The sequence below is a fragment of the Ranitomeya imitator genome, chromosome 7 (assembly GCF_032444005.1).
Source record: "Ranitomeya imitator isolate aRanImi1 chromosome 7, aRanImi1.pri, whole genome shotgun sequence".
Taxonomy (NCBI): domain Eukaryota; kingdom Metazoa; phylum Chordata; class Amphibia; order Anura; family Dendrobatidae; genus Ranitomeya; species Ranitomeya imitator.
This window is the reverse complement of record NC_091288.1, coordinates 176,271,288-176,288,609: the sequence shown is the minus strand read 5'-3', so window position 1 is coordinate 176,288,609 and position 17,322 is coordinate 176,271,288. Positions and strand designations below refer to the sequence as shown.

General features: G+C 44.5%; 1 protein-coding gene across 3 annotated transcripts in view; it reads left to right on the top strand.

Moving 5' to 3' along the window:
* SNX29 (sorting nexin 29) overlaps positions 1-17,322 on the top strand; it is a 597,835-nt gene that overhangs the window by 103,708 nt on the left and 476,805 nt on the right. For all 3 annotated transcript variants that reach the window (XM_069734084.1, XM_069734083.1, XM_069734082.1), the window contains 2 exons: positions 6,616-6,679; positions 9,197-9,325. In XM_069734084.1, coding sequence (XP_069590185.1) covers positions 6,616-6,679; positions 9,197-9,325 — 193 coding nt within the window. The remainder of the gene's footprint in view (positions 1-6,615; positions 6,680-9,196; positions 9,326-17,322) is intronic.

Genomic DNA, 17,322 nt, shown 5'->3' with positions numbered 1-17,322 from the left:
CACGTGCATTAGTAATAGTGATAAGCGAGTATGCTCGTTACTTGAGTTTCTCCGAGCATGCTCGGGTGTTCTTCGAGTATTTGGGCGTGCTCGGAGATTTAATTTCTGTCTCTGTAGTGGCATGATTTGCAGCTGCTAGACAGCCTGAATACATGTGGGGATTCCCTAGCAAACAGGCAATCCCCACATGTATTCAAGCTGTCTAGTAGCCGCAAATCATGCAGCTGCATCGACATAAACTTAATCTCTGAGCACGCCGAAATACTCGCATACCACCCGAGCATGCTCGGAGAAACTCGAGTAACGAGCATACCTGCTCATCACTAATTAGCAGCAATAGACTGACTCAGACCTGTGAAGTTACGTATTGTGATGGGCGGAACTTGTGTTGTTAGCTGTATGTAGAGGCAATACCTTTCAAAGTAAAAATCAGTCTGTGATGATGATGAAACTTCTGAAAATTGTTCTCTAAAAAACCCCCCAAGAAGTAGGATTGTAAAATAGCTCAAGTAGCCATTGTGAAAATTTCAAATTTGTGTACGTATAAATAAACTTCCTGGTCAAGTCTCAGCACACAGCAAATCACTGCATTTCCTTTCGTTGGTGCTATATACTCTGTTTTCTGTGACAATATTCACTCATGCTTATACCCCTTAAATCTGACAATTTTTTCACTTGTAAAAAACACAAATTGAGCTTGGATTAAGTTGATATACATGCAGCACATAAACGCATGTTCACATTGACCATAAAGCGCACAAAACCTACAGGAAACAAAATGAGCAAAAACCCTGCTGTAACTAAATAAATAAAAAGCACAAGTGCATTTATATAACACAGGATTCTTAGTAATACTGTTTTGATCAAAAATAGCATAAAAGCCATCCCACTGTAGGCAAGGTGCCCCTGATTGGGATGGATTAAAAACCTTGACCTCAGTGTGTGAATAAGGGCAGACAAAAGGACCAGGTCCCAATCTATGGACATCAGTCTGGGGAACCTTTTAAATGTAATTACCAGCTCAGGAAAGGGAGGCCATGCCCCGGCTTGCACAAAATGCAAAAATACAAGTAAAAAACACAAAATTGAGCTTGGATTAAGTTGGTATACATGCAGCACATAAACGCGTGTTCACATTGGCCATAAAGCAAATGCTGGTGACCATAGATTGGGACCCGGTCCTTTTGTCTGCCATTATTCACACCCTGAGGTCAACTCTGACACATGGTAAGGTTTTTAATATTAGACCGTGTAGGTTCCGTCCCGATCAGGAGCACCTTGACGACGGTGGGATGGCTTTTATGCTATTTTTTGATCAAAAACAGTGTTACTAAGAACCCTGAGTTATTTAAATGCTCTTTTGCCTTTTACTTACCGTATTTAGTATAGCAGGATTTTTGCTCATTTTGTTTCTTGTAAATTTTTCACTTGTCTTCCTTCCTGATTTAATTTGATATTATTGTACTTGTACCCACTGCCTATTATGTCTGGCATCATTCCTCTTCCACAACAATGTTATTTCTCACCTGGTGAACTTGTCAAATAGCATAGTTGACTCAGTGGCAGGACTGAGCTTGTCAAAGAGTCCTAATGCAAAATGGGCAGAGTGACAATAGTTTATAGTAATGGCGGCTGCCAGTTACCTGAATCCTCTGGTGGCCTGAATCGTGCTAAATGACTTAGAATGTGACTTCACATGAGCATTTCTGGTTGCAACGGCAACCTGATGTGCAGGTGGAGTCACTCATCCCCATCCTGGTATGCATGGTCCCATTTTTATTTTGATATGATTGGCCCCATCCCATTCCTGGTTTAATTGGTTGGCCCCATCCAGTTCCTATGATTGATTGGCCCCATCCAGTTCCTAGTATGATTGATTGGCCCCATCCCGTTCCTGGTATGATTGATTGGCCCCATCCAGTTCCTGGTATCATTGATTGGCCCCATCCCGTTCCAGGTATGATTGATTGGCCCCATCCCGTTCCAGGTATGATTGATTGGCCCCATCCCGTTCCTGGTATGATTGATTGGCCCCATCCAGTTCCTGGTATCATTGATTGGCCCCATCCCGTTCCAGGTATGATTGATTGGCCCCATCCCGTTCCAGGTATGATTGATTGGCCCCATCCAGTTCCTAGTATGATTGATTGGCCCCATCCTGTTCCTGGTATGATTTATTGGCCCCATCCAGTTCCAGGTATGATTGATTGGCCCCATCCCGTTCCAGGTATGATTGATTGGCCCCATCCTGTTCCTGGTATGATTGATTGGCCCCATCCTGTTCCTAGTACGATTGATTGGCCCCACCAGTTCCTGGTATGATTGATTGGCCCCACCAGTTCCTGGTATGATTGATTGGCCCCATCCCGTTCCAGGTATGATTGATTGGCCCCATCCTGTTCCTGGTATGATTGATTGGCCCCATCCCGTTCCAGGTATGATTGATTGGCCCCATCCTGTTCCTAGTACGATTGATTGGCCCCACCAGTTCCTGGTATGATTGATTGGCCCCATCCCGTTCCTTGTACGATTGATTGGCCCCATCCAGTTCCTGGTACGATTGATTGGCCCCATCCAGTTCCTGGTACGGTTGATTGGCCCCATCCCGTTCCTAGTACGATTGATTGGCCCCATCCTGTTCCTTGTACGATTGATTGGCCCCATCCCGTTCCTTGTACGATTGATTGGCCCCATCCAGTTCCTGGTACGATTGATTGGCCCCATCCAGTTCCTGGTACGATTGATTGGCCCCATCCAGTTCCTGGTACGATTGATTGGCCCCATCCCCTTGCTGGAATGATTGGCCCCATCCCAGACCTGTTATCCATGGCCCCATCAGAAAAGATTAAAAAAACAAACCTTTACTCTTCCTCCGCTCCCTCACAGTCGCAGCGTCCCCCTCCGGTGCCAGCAGCTGCGTAATGCTTGTTAGCAGCGCATGGCAAGGACATCATGCGCTGCTCACAAGCAGATGACAGCTGCCGGAATACGCACCAGGACCGTTCATCGCAGAGAGCGGTGAGTATCTATTCCTCTTCAATAGGCGCGCACTGTCAGCCGCCTGCTTCCTGCTGCTGCCGGTGGTCACATGTGCCGATACTTAAGAGAAATGAATATTCAGAATGTGAGGTGTGCAGTCTAATGATCCTTCACCAGGCAGACCCCTGCTAGGAAGTTTGGGCTATATCCACGTGATTCGTAGTAGTCTTGGATTGGCAGCTGGGCAACAATGTAGAAAAACAGTAGTCAGATGGAGCACAGATTAGTACCTGAAGATGTACTAGGGATGACCAATACAAATGGTATATTGGGGGCAAAGTAAAGCGTCAAGGCTAGAAGTCCAACCAGAGGGGGGCAGATGATGGCAAATTCCATGGACTAGTTGAAAAACTAGGTCTATTTTGGGAAAACATCCAGGCAGTAATAGGAGTATACTGGCCAACGGCAGTGCAAAGTTTTAAAGAGAACCTGTCACCCCCCAGGCGTTTTTAACTAAAAGAGCCACCTTGTGCTGCACTAATGCTGCATTCTGTGAAGGTGGCTCTTTTATTTGGGGTCCCTTCCACCGCTGAAATATTCGTTTTTATAATTTGCCCGCCATACCTGTAGTGTGCCTGGGGGCATGTCTTGCCCCCGGACACAAGCGCCTCCCAGCCATCAGTCATTTGCTCCTTGCGCCAGGCGCTGCCTCCTGTGCCTTCATTAACGTCCCCGGCGCCTTCGCTGTGAGTTCCTTTTTCGGGTATGCGCAGTTTGCGCTGCTCTTCGACTCACATCACATGATGGGAACTTACAGCGCAAGCATCGGGGTCGTAAATGAATGCAGAGGAGGTGGCGCCAGGCGCGTGGAGGAAGGATTACACCGATTGGCCTGGCCGCTGTGTTTGTGAGACCTAGTTCAGCAGTGATGATCCCCTGCTGATAAAACACTGATTGTATTGAAACTACAGCACACAGCCTTATAATGGACACATCCCTGGAATCAGGCTCACTTGCTCTATTTTATGCTGCTCTCAGACTATGTAGCAAAAACCTGCTAACATATTCTCTTTAGATAGGCCGACAGAGTTGATTAGCATTAGGTTACAATAGCAACTGGGTACTTAAAACAGTGACGTCATGAAGGCACCATTTGCTATGTGGCAAAGTGGTGCTCCTGTGGACGAACAATATGAAGTTGTGCCCTCAAATCTGACATTATTCAGCACCATTAATATATTGTTAATCTGCTGCCTGTTATAATTGTTGAACTTCCTGCACATTTACTTATATCCATCATCTTCCTATATGACGCAGTTCGTCTATAAAAAAAAAAAGTCTGTGGGGCTTTCCGGGAGTCTGTATAATCTGCACAGATTGGTGAGGCTGAACGGAGCCCATGGGCATCAGACTTGCAGCTCTGCTATAAATAAGTAAATAATAGATCTAAATGTGAATAAGAGCAGGCGCCAGCATAGAAAGTTCAGCTCAGCATAACATTCAATCCCACATGCATTATTAATAAGATTAGGAAAAAGCACATTACTGGTGAGTAAAGTCAGAGAATGATTTCTGCCCTAAGCAGAGCTGCTGTTTGCCCGCAGTCCCATGCCAAGATCTTGGCATTCGCAAATGAAAAGTTAAAATAACTGAGAAGTCACAGGTAGAACTGATGAGTTTGCACATCCATTCCTGTACTGTGCGTTGTCCTGGATCTGAAGCTCTGTGATCATGAAATTGACATCACACAGCGATTGAGCTTTCAGAATGTGATTTCACGTAACTTGCTCATGTTTAATGAATATTGCTAGGTGAGCACAGATTATTGCATTTTTAAAAGAATTAATTGGACGAGCTGATAACCTAAAGCTGTATTTGAATACAAGTTGATTCCTTAGTTAAAGGACATCACAAGGTTCCTATGCACATGCAGATAGGGTAACGTTGGGTGGTACCTGGTCTAGTTCCCCAAAAGACATTAGCAGCTGAAATACTCACTTCTACAGTCAGTGGCTTAACTAGAGTCCAATGGGACCCAGTGCAGAATTTGGACCTGGGCTCCCAACTGCATGTTGGTTCATTTTATGGACCCCTGTCACCTTCTGGATCCTAATAAAGACATATGTATTCTCCACATGTGTAATAAAGTCCCCCATGCTGGGCCCCTTCCGGTTATAATGTCCCCCTTCTTTGGCCTTTTGTCCCTGCATCCTAGGTCATATATTTCATAATGTCCCCCATCCTGGGCCCCTTCCACTATTAATGTCCCCATCTTGTTGCCCTTTAATAATGTCCCTCATCCTGGGCCACTTCCTGTAGTATTGTCTCCTATGCTGGTCCTTTTATTTACTTCTGGGCCTTATTCTGGGCCTCCTCCAGTGTTGGTCCCCTTCCTGGGCTCTTTTATTTAATGTCCCTGATCCTGGAGCCTTTCCTGTTATAATGTCCTCCTTCTTTGGCCTTTTCCTGTGATAATGTCCCTGCATCCTGGGTCAAATATTTAATAATGTCCCCCATCCTGGGCCCCTTCCACTATTAATGTCCCCATCCTGTTGCCCTTTAATAATGTCTCTCATCCTGGGCCACTTCCTGTAGTATTGTCTCCTATGCTGGTCCTTTTATTTAATTCTGGGCCTTATTCTGGGCCTCCTCCAGTGTTGGTCCCCTTCCTGGGCTCTTTTATTTAGTGTCCCTGATCCTGGGCCCTTTCCTGTTATAATGTCTCCCATCTTGGGCCCTTTCTTGGAATAATGTCCCCCCATCCTTGGCCACTGCTCGCTCCACCAGCCAGCAGCTTTCTGTAGTTGCCGTTTGGGAGCCCTCTATAGAGTTTTTATCAGAGGATTTCAGAATTATCAATGCAAAGATTGACCGTGGAAGCCTCTTGAGCTGATGGTTCCTTACTCCCTATGTATTTTTAGGCATTTGAAAGTACATGAAAATTGACCCAAAGATTTCTATGGATGCGTATTATGGATTCCAGCAAAAAGACATCCGTTACCTGGTCACATACTCTATAATAAGAATTCATATGTCACAAAGCCACAGATGTTTGACTGCTGCACATGGAGAATTGCCATCCTTGTACAAATCCCCCGATCCGTAGGAAGTAATTGGATTTGCCTGCCACTAGTCTGATACCTCGTATTAAATCTATCAGAGGTGTTGCGATAAATAAAGCTGTGTGTCTGTAAATGGCGCTATTTAGGAAGGCGGCTTCCTGTTCCTTTATTATACAGATGAGCACCGTGTTTTATTCCGAGAGCTCGATGACAGGCGAGTTAAAGAAGAAACAGGTTTGTTTTAGCATAACGTCACATAGCACAGGCTGGCACAGTCAGGAATCGAGTGCCATGAGAACTGATTATTTTTAACTTTTCAGTAAAATCGAAGCCAGGAATAGGATTTTCATGATATGACATAGGATATTAGAAATGAAGCCTATAATTGGAAATAGGATTATTGAGTGACGCGGACGCTCGATTTACATATGAACACACAATGAATTCATTAGCTGCACTCAGGCCCGAAATGCGTTGTCTGCTGTAAACTTTGTTTTTCTACCCACTGATGAAATGCCCATCATATACTGGAGTAGACATCTTTCTACAAATGCCGTTTGTTGTATTCCTTTAGGTGAACTCCGCCAAGCTGTTGTTCTCATGATGAACAGGAAGGATGAACTTGAAGAGCAAAATGCGTAGGTCCTGATTAGCATTGTTAATGTTCGGTGTGGTCTTGATGAAATGTCACTGCTTTCACCTTTTGTACCTGCTCACCCCTAGAGAGTCAGGCTAGTTTCGGGCAGAGCGTTGGGGTGGGAGTCATCTGGTCTCAGGGCTTAAATATAAGATAACACATTGGCCAAAGGTTACAGGGGTGAGAGCAGGAATTTATGGACTTTTTTAAAGAGAGCAGCAGTTCTCTGTGTGATTGAGCTCCTAAGGAATTGCTCTCTGAATTGCTGAATTATGTCTGGAGGTTTTGCTGTAGTTCCTTCCTATTATAATGGCTGAGTTGGGTGCAAGACGCTTCTGGTTCTCAGCACCCAAACTTGTTTTTTGTTTGTTTTTTTTTTAATTATAAATTTAACCAGACCAAAAAAGATTCAGAATTAATCATTAGCGATGAGTGAAGGTGCTGGGATAAGGGGTTATCCTTGCTCGTGTGCTAACGGAGTATCTACAGCGTGCTCGAAAAATATGTTCGGATCCCGCGGCTGCATGTCTTACGGCTGTTCGACAGCCACAACACATACACAGATTAGTAGGAAGAGGAGAAATGACGGCAGCACTCACCAATCTTCGCACACAGGTTACTTTATTATGGAAGTTTCTTCACGGTCCGGGGGTGTATGTACAAATAGAACGTGGCAGCCGGGGAACCGGGGAAACCGTTGAAGCGCCAGGAGGGCTGCCACGTTCTATTTGTACATACACCCCCGGACCGTGAAGAAACTTCCATAATAAAGTAACCTGTGTGCGAAGATTGGTGAGTGCTGCCGTCATTTCTCCTCTTCCTACTATTCAAGATTGTTGTTTCTTCGGCTCCAGCACCCGACATCAGAGGGTTAATTGTGACTTAAGAGCTGTTAGGTTCACAGGCAGGTCAGCAGTAGTGCGGGTCGGCTTTTTCTCTATCGTTGTATACACATACACAGATTACCTAACAAACGGGCAATCTCTACATGTGTTGCGGCTGTCGAACAGCCGAGAGACATGCGGCCGCTTGGACTCTGACCATATTTTTCGACCACGCATGCTCAGATATAACACCTTATCCAAGCACGTTCGCTCATCACTATTAATAATATCAGAGATCTGTGTTGTTCTATGATCAACAGTTTAGAGAAAAAGAAAGAAGGATAGAACATATATAAGAAATAAGGGATGTAGCGTTCTAGAGCAGTGTTCCGTAACTCCGGTCCTCAAGAGCCACCAACAGGTCATGTTTTCAGGATTTCCTTAGTATTGCACAGGTGATAATTACATCACATGGACAGGCAAGCAATCAATAACCTGGGCAATACTAAGGAAATCCTCAAAACATGACCTGTTGGTGGCTCTTGAGGACTGGAGTTGGGGAACACTGGCCTAGAGGATCCTCCATCCAGCAGGCCCATCTTTTTGTCGTATCTCTTGGGCTTGGTTCACACTAGCATTTGACATTCCTTTTTTTTCCCTCCATTACAGAAGGAGTAGAAACCAGAATGTCACTAACCAGTTTAATAACCTATTGGGTAGTTGAAATGATTAGTTTGTGTCAGTTTAGCCATGTTCTATTCATTGTCGTTTTCTTTCTTGTGACAAAGTAACTTTTTTTTTTTCTTGTGAAAAATGTCAAAATCTTTTTCTTAATATTAAATTTTATGGTTTATGGTTTTAAAGGGAATCTGTCAGGATTTCAATCCTAAAACTATGTATATGCGCATGTAGCTCTTTTAATGACAAGTCCAACAATACATTTATATGGCCGGTTCATTCCTCCATTACTGAGAAATCAATGTTTATATTGATATTATAATTACTATGGTACATCTGAAGACTCTGTCACTCCAGCTCTATCCCCTGCCTAGTGTCTCCTTGACTGACAACTCTGTTTTGTGTGACTTCAGCAAAGAGGCTTAATATGCAAATGAGCTGTTAGGATCTATGTGCCAAACATAGATCTCCCGGGGAATTTGCCTCCAGAGATTGTTATAAATGAAAGGAGGCATTACCAGAGTGAGACATACAGAGCAGACTGTTGGTCATTACATGTCTCACACTGGTAATGCTCCCTGTCATTTATAATAAGCTCTGGAGGCAGATTCTCATACAGATCTATGTCCGGCCCATAGATCCTAAGATATGGAGGTATCATTTTATTCAATTTTCTATGACCCACATGCCCATATATAAAATAATTAGGAGGGTTGATCCTACTGACAGATTCCCTTTAATGGTAGTCTGTAACGGGAAATATAATTCTGTCTAGGAGTTGTATGCACAAATCGATAAGATAGTTTTGCAAAGTTTGCTTTTTTATTGCATTTTACAACTGGTTACAAATGTTTGGTTTAATTATGAAATTAAGAAATATTTTCTGTTACCAAGAAAAAGTAAGTTTTTGGGGGATTGGACAAGTTACAACTACTTTTTTTTTTTTTCCTCTCGTTTATTTTGGAGGAAAAGCAGCTTTTTTGCAAGATGTGGCAGATGGTTTTCTCTTTTTCCAGATCACTGAGAAACCTGCTTGACTCGGAGATGGAACATTCTTCAGCACTCAGGCTGGAAATTGACAACCTGAGGAGGCAAGTGGCTGAACATGAGGAGCGACATGCAGCGAAAATCCAAGCTTTGGCAAGGTAGGAGACTTCAGCCAGGGAACGGATCCAGCACATTTCAAAAGGGTTTCAGGCCCCGGAGATAATGACTGATCTGTTCAGGACAGTGTCTACCACTTAATTGCCCTGAGATTAACACATGGCTGTACTGGGCAGAAGTCTCAGCATTTCTAATACTTGGCTTATAGCGGTATTTGTGCATTAGTTTGCACTGCAAAACTTCTACTTTCGGCAAGTATTTCCATTCTTGCAATACATTACCATTGACATCCTCTTGGTGGCAGTTGAGATTTTGTTCTTCTACACAGATTAATATGATTGACTCTACCTGTACTCCTGATACTAGCAGAGAATTGACCATATATCGCCGAACTGTAGATCTTTAGTGATATAGGTATTCCTGGATGGCACCTCAGGACATCCACTGAATAAATCAGACTTGTGGTCAGGGATGTGCATTCATTATTATCTGAGAAATCATTGTATTTTTCCGTGGTGGCCTTTAACTCTCGTTCATCATGGGGAACAATAGTTATCATGCCTCATTAAAATTTCTTACATATTTCTCTTCCTTTTGATGCTGATTCTCAGGCTGATTATAACATGAAGCCCACACCATTGTAACCTTTGATCAGAGTCAAATCGCCCAACTCTGAGTACAATCCCAAGTGCTATGATGATATTACATTGGTTCTCTAAGGGAGATAACTAGTGATGAGGGAATGTGCTCTGATAAGGCATTATTCGAGCATGCTCTGGTGCTAACAGAGTGTCCTCGGCATGCTCGAAAAATATCTTTTAGTCCCTGTGGCTGCATGTCTCACGGCTGCCTAACAAACAGGTAATCCCTGCATATGTTGTGGCTGTCAAACAGCCACGATACTTGCAGCCGCGGGGACTCGAGCATATTTTTCGAGCACGCCGAAGACACTGTTAGCACCCGAGCATACTCAGATAACATCTTATCCAACCATGTTCGATCATCACTAATGACAACCCCTTTCTTAAAATTTAGCCAGCTCATTAGTCAGTTGGTCGCTGTCACTCCTGCAGCGAACACATGGGCTGACCGGGCACGTCAGTGTTATAGACCATCTCCTTGAAAACCCATTTTCCGACATTGGTATGACCAATTGGACTACGGGAACTTACTTTTTTTTACATGTTCAGTACAGACCAAAAGTTTGGACACATCTTCTAATTTAAAGATTTTTCTGTATTTTCATAACTATGAAAATTGTACATTCACAATGAAGGCATCAAAACTATGAACTAACATATGTGGAATGATATACTTACCGTATTTTCCGGCATATAAGACGACTTTATAACCCCTAAAAATTGTCCCAAAAAACGGGGGTCGTCTTATACGCCCGGTACGGCGTGTGCAGGGAGCGATCCTGGATGTTCCCAGGGTCTGGAGGAGAGGAGACTCTCCTTCAGGCCCTGGGATCCATATTCATGTAAAAAATAAAGAATAAAAATAAAAAATATGGATATACTCACCCCGCCAATGGACCCTGGCTCTCAGCGCTGCTAGCGTCTGCCTCCGTTCCTAGGAATGCAGTGAGTGAAGGACCTTCGATGACGTCGCGGTCAGGTGACCGGTCACCTGACCGTTCACGTGATCGCGACGTCATCGAAGATCCTTCACTCTCTGCATTCTTAGGAACGGAGGCAGACGCTAGCAGCGCTGAGAGCCAGGGTCCGTCAGAGGGGTGAGTATATCCATATTTTTATTCTTTATTTTTTACATGAATATGGATCCCAGGGCCTGAAGCAGAGTCTCCTCTCCTCCAGACCCTGGGAACCACACGCCGTATAAGATGACTGGGCGTATAAGATGACCCCCGTCTTATACGGCGGGCATATCCCAAATTCCATATTTTATATGGAAAAGTTGGGGGCTGTCTTATACACCCAGTCGTCTTATACACCAGAAAATACGGTAACAAAAAAGTGTGAAACAACTGAAATTATGTCTTATATTCTAGGTTCTTCAAAGTAGCCACCTTTTGCTTTGATGACTGCTTTGCACACTCTTGGCATTCTCTTGATGAGCTTCAAGAGGTAGTCACCGGGAATGATCTTCCAACAACCTTGAAGGAGTTCCCAGAGATGCTTAGCACTTGTTGGCCCTTTTGCCTTCACTCTGCGGTCCAGCTCACCCCAAACCATCTCGATTGAGTTCAGGCCTGGTGACTGTGGAGGCCAGGTCATCTGGGGTAGCACCCCATCACTCTCCTTCTTGGTCAAATAGCCCTTACACAGCATGGGGGTGTGTTTGGGGTCATTGTTCTGTTGAAAAATAAATGGTGATCTAACTAAACGCAAACCGGATGGAATAGCATGCCGCTGCAAGATGCTGTGGTAGCCATGCTGGTTCAGTATGACTTCAATTTTGAATAAATCCCCAACAGTGTCACTAGCAAAGCACCCCCACACCATCACACCTCCTCCTCCATGCTTCACGGTGGGAACCAGGCATGTAGAGTCCATCCGTTCACCTTTTCTGCGTTGGAACCAAATATCTCAAATTTGGACTCCTCAGACCAAAGCACAGATTTCCACTGGTCTAATGTCCATTCCTTGTGTTCTTTAGCCCAAACAAGTCTCATCTGCTTGTTGCCTGTCCTTAGCAGTGGTTTCCTAGCAGCTATTTTACCATGAAGGCCTGCTGCACAAAGTCTCCTCTTAAGGCCAAGCCTACAGCCTGCAGTGATCCTCAACCTACTGAACAGCCGCACAGCCAGCTCTTCCCTCTCCTAGTGTATCCTCACCCACCCCCTGCAGACTGTGAGCCCTCGCGGGCAGGGTCCTCCCTCCTTATGTACTCGTGTGCCTTGTTATCTGCTCATGTTTAATGTATTTGTCTATATTTGCCCCGTATTTACATGTAAAGCGCCATGGAATAAATGGCGCTATAAAAATGTATAATAATAAATAAAAGGCCGGGATCACACATGCGAGAAACACGTCCGTGTCTCGCATGTGAAATCCAAGCTCTGGCGCCGGCACTCCAGAGCGGAGCGTGCGGCCGCATAGGAACACATAGAGCCGCACGCTCTGCTCCCAAGTGCCGGCGCCAGAGCTTGGATTTCACATGCGAGACACGGACGTGTTTCTCGCATGTGTGATCCCGGCCTAACAGTTGTTGTAGAGATGTGTCTGCTGCTAGAACTCTATGTGGCATTGACCTGGTCTCTAATCTGAGCTGCTATTAAGGCTACTTTGACACTTGCGTTTTGTGCTGTACGTCGTTGTGCAGCAAAATGACGTATCGACAGACGTCATGAAAATAGGGGAAAACGTGTATGACGCATCCAGTGTAATGACAGATGCGTCGTCCACAAATTCCGTGAATTAAATGTCCGGGAGGAAGAAGTGAGAGAGAGACTCACTTTTTTCCAGATTTCAAAAACCTTCTGGGCATGCTCAGAGGGGAAAAACTGATCACGTCGCTGGATTCCGGTGTGTGATGGTTAGCGACGGATCCTGCGTCCATAGGCTTCCATTATAGCCGATGACGGGCAGCGCAGGATGCGTCGCTGACCGATTTTCCGACGTGCAGAAAAAACGTTTCTATGAACGTATTTTCTGACGGGTCCAGTGCATGACGGATGAAACGGATGGCCATCCGTCACAATCCGTCGCTAATACAAGTCTATGGGAAAATGCAGGATCCTGCAAATTTTTTTTCTTTGTAGCGCTTGATGGTTTTTGCCACTACACTTGGGGACACTTTCAAAGTTTGCCCAATTTTTCGGACTGACTGACCTTAATTTCTTAAAGTAATGATGGCCACTTGTTTTTCTTTACTTAGGTGCTTTTTTCTTGCCATAAAACAAATTCTAACAGTCTATTCAGTAGGATTATCAGCTGTGTATCCACCAGACTTCTGCACAACACAACTGATGGTCCCAACCCCATTTATAAGGCAAGAAATCTCACTTATTAAACCTGACAGGGCACACCTGTGAAGTGAAAACCATTCCCGGTAACTACCTCTTGAAGCTCATCAAGAGAATGCCAAGAGTATGCAAAGCAGTCATCAAAGCAAAAGGTGGCTACTTTGAAGAACCTAGAATATAAGACATATTTTCCGTTGTTTCACACTTTTTTGTTAAGTATATAATTCCACATGTGTTAATTCATAGTTTTGATGCCTTCAGTGTGATTGTACTATTTTCATGAAAATACAGAAAAATCTTTAACCCCTCTGTGACCTTAGACGTACTATCCCGTCGAGGTGCCCTGGGCTTATCTGACCCTGGACGGGATAGTACGTCATAGCCGATCGGCCGCGCTCACGGGGGGAGCGCGGCCGATCGCGGCCGGGTGTCAGCTGCTTATCGCAGCTGACATCCGGCACTATGTGCCAGGAGCGGTCACGGACCGCCCCCGGCACATTAACCCCTGGCACACCGCGATCAAAGATGATCGCGATGTGCCGGCGGTGCAGGGAAGCACCGCGCAGGGAGGGGGCTCCCTGCGGGCTTCCCTGAGCCCCCCGCAGCAACGCGATGTGATCGCGTTGCTGCGAGGGTCTCCTCACCTCCCTCCCTGCTCGAGCCCCGGATCCAAGATGGCCGCGGATCCGGGTCCTGCAGGGAGGGAGGTGGCTTCACAGAGCCTGCTCAGAGCAGGCACTGTGAAGCAGCCTGCACTCCTATCAGATCAGTGATCTGACAGAGTGCTGTGCAAACTGTCAGATCACTGATCTGTGATGTCCCCCCCTGGGACAAAGTAAAAAAGTAAAAAAAAAAATTTCCAAATGTGTAAAAAAAATAAAAAAAAATATTCCAAAATAATGAAAAAAAAAAAAAAATATTATTCCCATAAATACATTTCTTCATCTAAATAAAAAAAAAAAACCAATAAAAGTACACATATTTAGTATCGCCGCGTCCGTAACGGCCCGACCTATAAAACTGGCCCACTAGTTAACCCCTTCAGTAAACACCGTAAGAAAAAAAAAAAAAAAACGAGGCAAAAAACAACGCTTTATTATCATACCGCCGAACAAAAAGTGGAATAACACGCGATCAAAAGGACAGATATAAATAACCATGGTACCGCTGAAAGCGTCATATTGTCCCGCAAAAAAAGAGCCGCCATACAGCATCATCAGCAAAAAAATAAAAAAGTTATAGTCCTGAGAATAAAGCGATGCAAAAATAATTATTTTTTCTGTAAAATAGTTTTTATCGTATAAAAGCACCAAACCATAAAAAAATGATATAAATGAGGTATCGCTGTAATCGTACTGACCCGAAGAATAAAACTGATTTATCAATTTTACCAAACGCGGAACGGTATAAACGCCTCCCCCAATAGAAATTCATGAATAGCTGGCTTTTGGTCATTCTTCCTCACAAAAATCGGAATAAAAAGCGATAAAAAAATGTCACGTGCCCAAAAATGTTTTCAATAAAAACGTCAACTCGTCCCGCAAAAAACAAGACCTCACATGACTCTGTGGACCAAAATATGGAAAAATTATAGCTCTCAAAATGTGGTATTGCAAAAAATATTTTTTGCAATAAAAAGGGTCTTTCAGTGTGTGACGGCTGCCAATCATAAAAATCCGCTAAAAAACTCGCTATAAAAGTAAATCAAACCCCCCTTCATCACCCCCTTAGTTAGGGAAAAATAAAAAAAAATGTATTTATTTCCATTTTCCCATTAGGGCTAGGGCTAGGGTTAGGGCTAGGGTTAGGGCTAGGGTTAGGGCTAGGGTTAGGGTTAGGGCTAGGGTTAGGGCTAGGGTTAGGGCTAGGGTTAGGGCTAGGGCTAGGGCTAGGGTTAGGGCTAGGGTTAGGGCTAGGGTTAGGGCTAGGGTTAGGGCTAGGGTTAGGGTTAGGGCTAGGGCTAGGATTAGGGTTAGGGTTGGGGCTACAGTTAGGGTTGGGGCTAAAGTTAGGGTTAGGGTTTAGATTACATTTACAGTTGGGAATAGGGTTGGGATTAGGGTTAGGGGTGTGTCAGGGTTAGAGGTGTGGTTAGGGTTACCGTTGGAATTAGGGTTAGGGGTGTGTTTAGATTAGGGTTTCAGTTATAATTGGGGGGTTTCCACTGTTTCGGCACATCAGGGGCTCTCCAAACACGACATGGCGTCCGATCTCAATTCCAGCCAATTCTGCGTTGAAAAAGTAAAACAGTGCTCCTTCCCTTCCGAGCTCTCCTGTGTGCCCAAACAGGGGTTTACCCCAACATATGGGGTATCAGCGTACTCAGGACAAATTGGACAACAACTTTTGTGGACCAATTTCTCCTGTTACCCTTGGGAAAATACAAAACTGGGGGCTAAAAAATAATTTTTGTGGGAAAACAAAAAGATTTTTTATTTTCACGGCTCTGCGTTATAAACTGTAGTGAAACACTTGGGGGTTCAAAGTTCTCACAACACATCTAGATAAGTTCATTGAGGGGTCTAGTTTCCAATATGGGGTCACTTGTGGGGGGTTTCTACTGTTTAGGTACATTAGGGGCTCTGCAAACGCAATGTGACGCCTGCAGACCAATCCATCTAAGTCTGCATTCCAAATGATGCTCCTTACCTTCCGAGCCCTCCCATGCGCCCAAACGGTGGTTCCCCCCCACATATCGGGTATCAGCGTACTCAGGACAAATTGGACAACAACTTTTGTGGACCAATTTCTCCTGTTACCCTTGGGAAAATACAAAACTGGGGGCTAAAAAATAATTTTTGTGGGAAAACAAAAAGATTTTTTATTTTCACGGCTCTGCGTTATAAACTGTAGTGAAACACTTGGGGGTTCAAAGTTCTCACAACACATCTAGATAAGTTCATTGAGGGGTCTAGTTTCCAATATGGGGTCACTTGTGGGGGGTTTCTACTGTTTAGGTACATTAGGGGCTCTGCAAACGCAATGTGACGCCTGCAGACCAATCCATCTAAGTCTGCATTCCAAATGATGCTCCTTCCCTTCCGAGCCCTCCCATGCGCCCAAACGGTGGTTCCCCCCCACATATCGGGTATCAGCGTACTCAGGACAAATTGGACAACAACTTTTGTGGACCAATTTCTCCTGTTACCCTTGGGAAAATACAAAACTGGGGGCTAAAAAATAATTTTTGTGGGAAAACAAAAAGATTTTTTATTTTCACGGCTCTGCGTTATAAACTGTAGTGAAACACTTGGGGGTTCAAAGTTCTCACAACACATCTAGATAAGTTCATTGAGGGGTCTAGTTTCCAATATGGGGTCACTTGTGGGGGGTTTCTACTGTTTAGGTACATTAGGGGCTCTGCAAACGCAATGTGACGCCTGCAGACCAATCCATCTAAGTCTGCATTCCAAATGATGCTCCTTCCCTTCCGAGCCCTCCCATGCGCCCAAACGGTGGTTCCCCCCCACATATCGGGTATCAGCGTACTCAGGACAAATTGGACAACAACATTTAGGGTCCAATTTCTCCTGCTAACCTTGGAAAAATACAAAACTGGGGGCTAAAATATAATTTTTGTGGAAAAAAAAATATTTTTTATTTGCATGGCTCTGCGTTATAAACTGTAGTGAAATACTTGGGGGTTCAAAGCTCTCACAACACATCAAGATGAGTTCCTTAGGGGGTCTACTTTCCAAAATGGTGTCACTTGTGGGGGGTTTCTACTGTTTAGGTACATTAGGGGCTCTGCAAACGCAATGTGACGCCTGCAGACCATTCCATCTAAGTCTGCATTCCAAATGGCGCTCCTTCCCTTCCGAACCCTCCCATGCGCCCAAACGGTGGTTCCCCCCCACATATGGGGTATCAGCGTACTCAGGACAAATTGGACAACAACTTTTGTGGTCCAATTTCTCCTCTTACCCTAGAGAAAATACAAAACTGGGGGCTAAAAAATAATTTTTGTGGGAAAAAAATTTTGTTTTATTTTTATGGCTCTGCATTATAAACTTCTGTGAAGCCCTTGGTGGGTCAAAGTGCTCACCACACATCCAGATAAGTTCCTTAGGGGGTCTACTTTCCAAAATGGTGTCACTTGTGGGGGGT